The sequence below is a fragment of the Cyprinodon variegatus genome, unplaced genomic scaffold, assembly GCF_000732505.1.
Source record: "Cyprinodon variegatus isolate N-32 unplaced genomic scaffold, C_variegatus-1.0 Scaffold1306, whole genome shotgun sequence".
NCBI lineage: Eukaryota > Metazoa > Chordata > Actinopteri > Cyprinodontiformes > Cyprinodontidae > Cyprinodon > Cyprinodon variegatus.
This window is the reverse complement of record NW_015151759.1, coordinates 18,683-29,140: the sequence shown is the minus strand read 5'-3', so window position 1 is coordinate 29,140 and position 10,458 is coordinate 18,683. Positions and strand designations below refer to the sequence as shown.

The 10,458-nt window shown below is 44.8% G+C and overlaps 1 protein-coding gene across 12 annotated transcripts in view; it reads right to left on the bottom strand.

Moving 5' to 3' along the window:
* Positions 1–10,458, bottom strand: part of LOC107102732 (target of Nesh-SH3-like) — a 22,586-nt gene that overhangs the window by 6,950 nt on the left and 5,178 nt on the right. For 2 of the 12 annotated variants that reach the window (XM_015402137.1, XM_015402141.1), the window contains exons 2-13: positions 9,330–9,509; positions 7,796–7,864; positions 7,597–7,729; positions 6,144–6,325; positions 5,983–6,032; positions 5,824–5,854; positions 5,629–5,709; positions 5,212–5,286; positions 4,194–4,397; positions 3,952–4,029; positions 3,387–3,554; positions 401–466 (exon numbers count right to left, since the gene is read on the bottom strand). In XM_015402137.1, the coding sequence (XP_015257623.1) occupies positions 401–466; positions 3,387–3,554; positions 3,952–4,029; positions 4,194–4,397; positions 5,212–5,286; positions 5,629–5,709; positions 5,824–5,854; positions 5,983–6,032; positions 6,144–6,325; positions 7,597–7,729; positions 7,796–7,864; positions 9,330–9,509 (1,317 nt within the window). The remainder of the gene's footprint in view (positions 1–400; positions 467–3,386; positions 3,555–3,951; positions 4,030–4,193; positions 4,398–5,211; positions 5,287–5,628; positions 5,710–5,823; positions 5,855–5,982; positions 6,033–6,143; positions 6,326–7,596; positions 7,730–7,795; positions 7,865–9,329; positions 9,510–10,458) is intronic. The other 10 variants (XM_015402143.1, XM_015402146.1, XM_015402144.1 and 7 more) reach the window with 7 other exon arrangements.

The following is a 10,458-nucleotide window of genomic DNA, read 5'->3' as shown; positions in this document are numbered from 1 at the left end:
GCAGAACCAATGTTTACATCTTTATGCTTTAAACAGGTCCCAGATCAATGGTTTGGATGCACCAACAGATCTTAGTTAAAGCTAAACCCCCCCCCCCCCCCCCCATCAGAACATGGAGCAAAAGATGACAGAACCCACTGCTGCTATTCAACTGATAGAGCCTTTCAAATAATCAGTCCTGATTATTTGAAGGACCTTCTGCAGAAACATTGCTGGAAACGGGCAGAAACTTGACTTTAAGCTGAAAACATGGAACATGGGTGGACAGATGGATGGATGAGGAGATGGACACAAATATATTAATAGATGAGGACTGCAACATGAGCCACAGTGGAGATGTAAATGCTGCAAAGCGGGAAGTGAAGGGTTAATGAGGACACAGAAGGACGAGTCTCTTTACCCAGTCGAGCTCTGGGCCATATGGTCAGTTTGGGGGAAGAAATGCCCCGGCGAGGCTGTCCGTTCACTGTTGGGAGAGAATTGATCATTATAGGAGAGAATCTGAAGGCTGAACCCACCGAGAAAACAACCAACCAAAGCTTTTCAGTCGTCACGGCGACCGCTATTGACCACATGTCTGTTATGGCTTTGTTATTTCCTCAACAACCTCAGAGGGAGACGAGCAGAAACTACAACAGAGAAGCTTTTCCCAATCAGCTCGGTTCGGTCTGTAGGACGTTATCTGCACCGCCAACATGTGGCTTCAGCTTCAGCTGGTTCTTTGTTAAAGTTTCAGAAAGAATTGAACACAGACCGGTTCATTTTTCCACATCCTCCATCATGAAAACATGAGTTTAACCCTCCAGAGGACTGTGCTTTGAAAACCACAGCTTTAAAATACAGAAAACGATCAAACCAATGACTTCAACTGGTCTCCACAGAGGAAATCCTTTCATGCCTGATATCTAAACACTGATCATAAATGCAGCTAAGACAATAGGACTAGGAAGCTTTGACTGTTTTCACTTGGTGATCTTATTTAAATCGTCAAAACTGGGAAAATAGTTTCCACTTTACTTCTGTTAACTAGGCTGATTATTTCCATAGCAGAAATAATTAACACTAATTAACTAATTAACACTCCTGAACGTCCTCCAATAGGACAGAAGTCTGTCAGCCAGAATCAGGACCTGAAAAGCAGGTTGGTTGTTCACCCGGGAGGTTAAGCAACTAAATAAAATGTCAGTCATTGATAGTAGAAACGGAAAGGATGTTTTTCAAAAAGGGTCACAAAAGTTGATTTCAACAAAGAGCAACTTCAACTTTTTGCCTCCAGTTGGCAATGTTGGGGGTTATAATCAACAGGATTCTGGAAATACCTGCAGGATTGTCATGACTGTCTGCTGCTACATGGAGCAGCGGTCTTTAGTAGAAAACGTGGCCTCAGATCCATAAAACACCCAGAAATGTTAACAAGTCCAGAATTATAAAGTCAGCAGCTTTCTTTTCAATCTCAGATGATGATCAGTTTTCCTCCAAGGCTCCTCCCTCCTCACGCCCACATCCAACCATCAATGCTCCATCAAAGCGTCACTGTATATTTAAATGAGCCGGCTCATCCACATTGTTTAAGAGTTACTATGGCAACCCTAGTCAAGAGAGGAGCCCAGTTTAACTGAGATAAAGATAATGTGTGGTTGGTGTGAGAAGTTTGGTAGAAACGTAAAATTAATCAATGCAGAGTTTGATGGACCAATCAGATTAATGAGGACAGTTTGATGGACCAATCAGATTAATGAGGACAGTTTGATGGACCAATCAGATTAATGAGGACAGTTTGATGGACCAATCAGATTAATGAGGACATCCAGCATAGAGCTGATCGCTGGTTGAATTATCTCAGATTAAAGCCCAGAACAAACTGAATCCGATTTTCTATCCAATCCAGCTGAAAATCATCCCTCAGAGATCATGGCGATGATTGAAAGTCGGTGAGGATGATTTCCTGCAGGGGGCAGCGTAGCTCGGACTGAGATAGAGCCCAGGTCTACTTTAGTTGGACTATGCAGCAATTCAGCAGCAATTTAAAGGGCCTGACAGGAAGAGAGACGCAGTGACAAAGTAAAACTCATCCGCTTTGGGGGAAAATCCCAAATCAAATCTGTTAATCTGAAGAGGAAAGAGTCCGTCTGGAGTCGCGTTTATAGTGAGCAGGACAGACTGGAGCAAAAACATGAAAATAAAAAATTTCCCCATGAACGGATAAAGTAGTTGATCCTCCAGAATAAAGAGGAGCAGACAGAGCAGGTCAGACCAGCGCATCTCTCTCACCTCTTTATGGAAAAAGGAAAGAAAAACTTCCAGATCTCTCTGAGAATCACCTCTCAGTCGCCATGGAAACCATCCCTCAGAGTTTATTGCTGCGTTTCTCTTTACTTTAGACGTAGATCTCATTATGTTTCTATCTGTTCTGGTTCTAGAAGCTGCACATACTCGTTAAGTAGAGCTTTGCTTTATAGAATGAGCTGCTGGTTGTCATTTATTCATTTTAATAACTTTTCATAAAAAATAAAAAAATCGGATCAGAGGCTAAAAAGCTGGTGTGACCCGCGCTTCAGATTTAAAAGCAAACTCAGTGAATTATTCTGGTTCTGCAGGAGCTTCAGGAAAACAATCAATTAACTGTTTATTCTGTTTAACTCAGATTGATGATGGAAACCAGCAGAGGTTAACATCTGGACTTAATTCATTAAACCTGATCTGTGGAAGAAGCTCCAACATCTATTTGCTTTTCATCTACTTAACTATTTATTTTGATGTTTCCTGATCTTTAAATGATTAATAAACTGAACTTTATGCCATTATTCCAACAGATTGAATACGTGGAACATTGTTATAAATTATTAATATCTCCTGAATTCTAAATGTCCAGAGTTTGTTTTGTTTTTAATGGTAATTTCCTTAAGAATCTGCACAAAACTACCTTTATGTCTCATTAACTCCCTAAATCCTTTTCATAATGTTTAATATTTTAGTACCAACCTAAAGCTTTCACCACTTTGTCTGAAGCGTCGTTCTAAATGAGCGTTCTGATCTTTATGTTAAAATCAGCAGGAGATGATGCTTGGTGTCGGCTGTACAGCTGAACTGATCCTAAACTATAACTAATACATTCAGAAGCATCATGATAAAAGGTTTTCCTAAATCTTTCAGTCCAAATCCGACCCTCATGTTGATCTATGGATGCTTCTCCTGATTCAAAGTGTTTCTAAGGAACTAAGATGCTGCTGTCCAGTTCAGCACCAGCGGCCTCTTCATTATTAACCTCAACTAACGGTTCTGGCGAATAAAGCTACACAGATTGTCCTGGTAGATGATGTGGTTAACTGGGGGGTGGGGGGTCCAACTGGAAGCAGAGTGAAAGTACAGGACGGATGGCAGATTACCCCCAAGTATCCCAGATGTTGGAGAGGAGCTACTGGATCTAGAAGGAGAGTGGAGCTGTCTGAAGCTGTTAGAGAAGGGAAAGAGGGGGTTCCTCATGGACACTGGGGAAGCTGCTGGGCTGGAGGTTTTCACTGGGAGTGATGGGCTCACATTTCTGCTGCTTTCACCTAAAAGATCAAAAACAGGTGCAGGTCTGGTTACAGAGTGACGCAAAGATAGCCAGCTTGCAGCAGCCCGAGCTATGAGGTTAGTGATGGACCACCTGATAGGGTTTAATTTGGGTAATAGCATGATGAAGATGATGGTGATGATGATGATGGTGATGATGAGTTTATCAGCTCTAACAATCTTAAACCCGCAGTCAGTGAAGCTGCTATTGAAGTATGGCAAACAGCCATGACTGAAACATGATGAGCTACATGCAGACACTGGATGAGATGATCTAAAGGAGAAGATCTGTGGAGCAGCCAGACCTGAAAATGAACATAATTCCCTGGAAGCTGAAGAGAGAGAGCAGACAGAGCAAGGCTGCCTCTGATTACAAGCAGGTGAGATGAGCATTACCCCAGGTGGAAGGTCTGACCCGCTCAGTGGCCAGCGCTGACCTCAGCAATGATGAGCCATCCTGAGCTCTGACAGCAGCTGTGTGGATAAAATAAGGCTGAAAAAACAAACATTTTTCACAGGAAGAGAAGCTTCCAGCCTGTCAAAGTAAAGCAGCCATGGGGCCTCAGGTTTGTTCATAGCGGAGTCCAGTGTTAAACCAAGAGGTGGATAAACAGAAGGAAGTGAAAGGTGCGAATTACCCGCAGTGTTAGGGTGCTTCTCTGGTGCCCTACTGGGGGCCTTGGTAGTCTGCCCATGAAGTGAGTCGCCATTGGAGGGGAGGTTAGTGACAGGGGAGGCAGTGATGTTGGTGCGAGGGGTGGTGCTTGGCAGCAGCTTGGGGAGGGCAGGAGTCAGACGGTCTGCAGGCCGGGTTCTGTTGATTCTAAGACTGTTTCCTTTTTCTGGGACAGAGAAGAGAGACGTCTGTGATGATGGGAACCTGAGCCAAAGAGGTCAGCATTGCTCCCTTCATAGTTTCCCTCTGAGTACTGAGACCGAGTGGGTTTGAAATGAAGTGTCTTTGATCGGCATTGTTCAGACTTTCTTTAGTCAATTCAAACCTTGGCTGCTTTTTAAATCAATCCTTCATCTTTGTGTCTGAAAACAATTCCTCTAAACTACACTTCAAATGTTTTGGTCCCAGTAATCATGAACCACTTGTGTTGTCTTTCTCCAGAAAGTCCAACAACGTCGGCATCTGAACTCGGTGGCATGCAGACCTGTCATGCAGTCCGAGTTAGAAAATGCAGCTATGACAGAAACATCAAAGAAAGACGATGAAGACATCTATTACCGTCAGACAGACATAGAGCCATATATGCAATGATTATCAGGTGATTGTTAATCTCTAATTGCTAAATTTTGAGGATTAGTTCAGATTATTTGGAAATTAATCCGTTTTTTAATATTTCTAATGAAAACAATCCTCTGCTTTGGATGAAAAACCAACTAGAATATGGAAAACCAGAAAAAGCAGAAAGGAAACATAACAAGTGAAGGAAAGCTGGCGGCTGATGGACGCTTGAGCATGACTGTGGTCACATGATGAGAGGGTGGGCGGGGCCATATCAACTTACTGTTATCCAATGACATAAGCATGAAGTTTGGACTTTCTGACTGGGCTGAGTGCATGCCACCATGCAACCAATCAATGCTGAAGCTGCACCAATGAATGAAGCTGATGGCTAAAGAACAAATAAGCATCTCCGTGGTTACCGGGCGACTCGGCAGAAGATTTGGGCTCAGAGGAGCCGGGCAGAGGGAGAGTTTCCTGCTGGCTCTCAGGGGACTCTGTGGGAAACAGTTTGCTCACTTTATAGACGAAGAAAGAGGAAAAATCAAGAGTGGAAGTGGAAAAGTGTCGACCATATTTCAGAGAAGAACAGCTCAGGTTTGGCTGATGGAGATATAAGCTTCTTCCAAAAATTATTTTCTTCTGATAGTTTCCACAGCTTGGAAAATGTTTTCAAACATAGCAGCAAAAATAGAAAAGATTTCTACAGCAACCACCTGAGATGCTAATTAATTCATTTTGGAGACTAAATCCCATCAGTCAAACTTCACTGAAGGCTCTGCTGGTCCAGAGGTTGGAGGCCCTGAGTTAATCAGAAACATCAAGGAGGAGATAATCACCAGAAGAGGTCCGTGCTGCACCAGGGTTAACCTGCTTGCTGTAACCTGGCTGCACTCGAGTCCTAGTTCTGTTTTGTAGAGCTGCAAACAAGTCAACAGTCATCATTACTGTAGTTTTAAAGGACCCAACCTGTAATCAAGTTGTTTGAATCCTGCTGAGGAAACATTAAACTCTGCGTTGACAGGAATCCTTACCGGGGGGAGGAGGGAAGGCGCTGTGAAATTTCTGGAAAACAAAGCAAAGCCAAACCGTGAGAAGCCATGAACAAGTTAGACCATGAACAGGATTCTAGTCCAGAGATAAAACCGTCTGTCACTGCATCCAGTTCAACGGTAGAGCAGCTGGTTTCTTACCGAGTTTGCCACAGTCTTACGGGGCTTGTATGGTTTCTGGATCTTTTTATCTGCAAATTCAGAAACAACAGTTTGTTAGAGAACAAGATATGAATGTGTTTATCAGACATTGCTTCAGGAAGGGACGAGCAGCAACAGCAGGATCTCTGGCTTCTCCTTACTGCCCATGTTGGTGTTGTGAATGACCGGCTTGCTCCAAAGGCCGCTGCGATCATCCTTGTTGGAACGAACCCCAAACTCGTACTGGGTGTCGGGCTTCAGGTGATCGATCACCGTGTCGCTGGTCGGACACGTCTGGTAGATCCACTTCCTGTTCCTCTCCCTGTATCGGATGGTGTAGAATCTGAAAGAGATGATGACCTTTAACAGCAACAAACAGGGTTTGATACGTATGATGCATCTTTGTAGAGAACTTTTCTGTCCTCTCAACTTTATAGACATCCATCAACTCCAAGAGCAACAGACTATTAGTATTCAGACTTTATTAGTGTATTTCCTGTCAGTGCTGAAAAGTAGAACACATATTTGTTGATGTTTATCCGATAATGAAACTTATTTTTGTTCCTTCTCCTCATTCAACCATATTCTGTTTCTTCACCAAACAAAAAGTGGGTTTGTTTGTGAAAAAGCTGCAATAATTATGACTAAAAAAATGTCTTTAGACACAAGGAAAAGAAAATGCCCATAACTAGAAAAATTAACCACAGATTCATCAGTCTACTAGATGATCAACAGACTGGATTGGAAACATCTTCAGGCCTGGCTTTTGTCTGTCTCCATGTCTCCAACCACATTGGACATGGAGGAATCAATGATGGAGCTTCCTGAACAGGTTTATCATCAGAAAAAAGAAGATCCAATTAGCAGAAAGGTTAGAGGTTCTGAAAATGAGAAGATTTGGTGTGCTAGAGAAAGAGATCTGAATGTTTAAAGGTTCAGAAAAGATCAGTTTCACCAAAAGAACCCAAAAGGTCTTTATTAAGCCAAGACTGAAGGTCTGGATCTCATCAAAGTTTTGTTGACTGCAGCTCTGAGGTGTCAGGCTAACAAGACCCCGACATTGGACAGTTGATTAGCTAGCGCTCTACGCCCTGCTTCCTTCAGTCCTGTGGTTTCTCTCTGGCTGCCTGCAGCAGTCATGACCTCAGCATGGAAACAAGCATCTTGTTCATTCTGGCCGCCTCGTGCATCTCCACTTTCTCTCCCTAAAGTTGTGTTTTTCAGAGTGGGGATCCAAAAGCTGCAAGCCGGCAGCCAAGCGCTGTGCAGAAAGAGCTGACGTTAGCTATAAAAAGAGCAGTGAAGGACTGATGGGTCAAGATTTCCAAAGGCTTCTCCAACTTGTTTGACAGAGAGGAAAAATGTGGCTGTAGGAGGCTGTGCATGATCACTCAACACAGATGGAGGATTCAAACCCTACGTCTGCTGTAATTCATTGTCCCAATGGGACAGATATGTCTCAATGTGGACGAAGAGGCTTTGGTGCGTCCAGCGATCACAGCTTCCTGACAGATCATTGGTCATGTCGTTAGGATCAGGTCTGCTAATCATAAATTACCAGGCTAGTTTAAATTCCTCTGAACTCTATGCTGGTAGTGGAAGTAGAACAATTACCCGTCCTCCAGACATTCGTTCATGATGTTTTTCTCATACGGCGTCTTCAGGTGGTTCCCCCAGGAGAGCAGCACCGCCGTGGGACTGATGGACCCAATCACCAAGTGGAGAGGCTTCTCCAGGTTCACCTTACCTGGAGAAGAATATCTGTGAGAAGTCTTTAGACATTAAGGACAGCTCAGAGCTTCTGGTCACCTACCTGTGCAGTGCTTCTTCCCATCTTTGACTGGAATGGGCTGGACAGCAACCAGGTACTTTGGTTCAGCATCTGAGACGACATGAGGTGCTTGATGAGCTCAGACACAGTTTATTCCAACAGTGACTCTCTGTCTGCTTCTGCTTCATCTCTGCATATTGAAGCTCGTTTGTTTCTGTTACCATTGATGCTTGTTTCTTTCTGAAACACAGAATTAAGTCACATTTCTTTGTGTAAGCTCCTATGATCATGCAGACCTTGGAACAAACGTTTAGGTAGAAGTGTTGAAGCTGGAGCCCTTCCAGCCTATTAGAACCTTGGATGGGTTCTGTGGTAGCCCAGCTAGGCTGAAACATGTCAGGAATGCTGGACCCTGTTATGGAAAGCCAAGATGAAGGGGATGTCATGGCAGCGAGCTGCTGGCCCCACAGGGGGACACTGTGCAGACGCACATATGGAAGCCATTACAGAACAGGCAAACATTCTCTGCAGGAACACCTGGACGGAGCTCTGAAGAAGTGAGAACGTGTTAAAGGTGAGAGGTTCAGGCTTCATGTAGAGCCAGGGAGGTTTTAAGGACGGCTTAGATGCTACAGACTCAGACCATCTGTTACAGAATGAAGAGCTCAGCTTGAAAATGGCTGCAATGCATCAAAAACTAAACCCTGCAGCCTGATGCTAACCCTGCTCCAACACCTTCTCCAGTCTCCCACTAAGCCACTTCTTCTGCAAAGCTAAAGAGGTTTTAGTTTGTGTTTCACATCTTAAACCATTAAGCAGAAGCATGGTCCTGCAGAGGTCTAAACGTGTGAGTTGCTGGAATGGAGCAGTTAAATCACAACAACTGAATGAGAGGACCAAGCCTGGAGGCTCCACCAGCACAAAGGGATGGACCTTCACCTAGTTCTGATGGACCGGGATGCTCAGATCAAACAGCAAACTGTCCACAGTCCTACAGATGTCCAGTCCATCCATACCTCTGTCTTCTTGTGGTTGGCATCAGAAACCATGAACCCCTTTGAAGAAAATAATCAGAACAGATTGAACTTCTGGTGTTTCCCAGCAGCTAATATGAATCCATGGAGCCTCCTTGACCAGGAGCAGCACAGTCTAGATCTGGCCAGAACCACCAGGCCTATCAGCCGTAATACCGAACAATCAAAGGTTGTAATACCGAACAATCAAAGGTTGTTTCTCTGATGCTAATGATGGAGAAGACACCAGAAACCTCCTTATTCTGACTGAACACACGTCTGTGAGAGAAGAATGGTTCTCCTCTGAAGGTTTCACCTGGACAGAAGGTCTGGAAGTTCTCCTCTTGATGGAAGCAACAACGCCCACATGATAGATTTCTAGATTTGCCAGATGGACCAGGACCATCCTGCTAAGCCCTACACCTGACTGAGACCCTGAGGCTGCTCCAGAACCCAATGTTCAGACCTGAAACTTCCAGGACTCACCTTGAAGGATCCAAGCTAAACATTCAGAAAAGGACATCTACCTGAACCATCAGGTCCAGCAGACCCGTTCTTCTTACCTAGCTCTGTTTCATACATCTGGCCGTTCTCTGGCAGCTGGATGAACTGTTTGGAGAAAACACTCCTTCCATATCCCAGGATGTAGCCCTCCAGCTTCACGTCCTGGCTCGGACGCACAAACTTCATGACAATGGTGTCGCCCGTGGCGTTGATCCGGACCTTCATGTTCTGACGGCGAACTGCAGGGAGCAGAGAAGGAAAAAGAGAACATTAGAAGCAATAGGGGGTGGGGTGGGGAGGGGGTAGTCTGGGGTGTGTGTGTTCGGGGGGGGGATCTTGTAACTTTATTAAGAGATTTAGGTTTTGGGTCACATGGTCAGAAGAGAACATGCACCACGTCCGTCTCCGTGGTGCACACCGAACCGACAGCCCTACCCGCTGCCCTGCCTCTCTTCTTCCACCCAATGTTCCACATATGGATGCTCAGAGGACAGAGCTGCTCTGGTTCTAAGGTGATGGTTTTCTTCATGTTGGGTTTCTTGGTTTTCCAGGAAGTCTGGTCCAGTATGCTCAGACCCTTTGAGGACCTTCCAGTTTTGAAGTGCTGAAGGTCTCTGACCTAGGTCTGGGGTTTGTGAGGATGTCTGGCACCAGCAGCGGAACCAGCCTGACCTCTCTCTTCTGAGGCAGCAGTCAGAGATTCGGTTTTGTGGTTCTGGAACTCTTCATCATGGACATTTGAGCTCAGAACAGATTATTTTATCTCTGTCAAGCTCAGGATTGACTGGGAGGAAGAGCAGATCTGAGGTTCCTTCATGGAACCCTGCAGAGCAAAGATAACCTACTTTCACAGCTTCTGGCTGCAGCTTTAACCCTGAAGGAGTTTAGATGTTTTTAACATCCTGAAGGTGAGAGAGCAGAGGTCAGAGAGGGAGGGAGCTCAGGATTCCAGACCGATCTGATCCTCCCGCGGAAGGTTATTCATCCATTCATCCATCCATTCATCCATTCATCCATCAGAGAGCAGAGGTCAGAGAGGGAGGGAGCTCAGGATTCCAGACCGATCTGATCCTCCAGCAGAAGGTTATTCATCCATTCATCCATCCATCCATCCATTCATCCATTCATCCATCAGAGAGCAGAGGTCAGAGAGGGAGGGAGCTCAGGATTCCAGACCAATCTGATCCT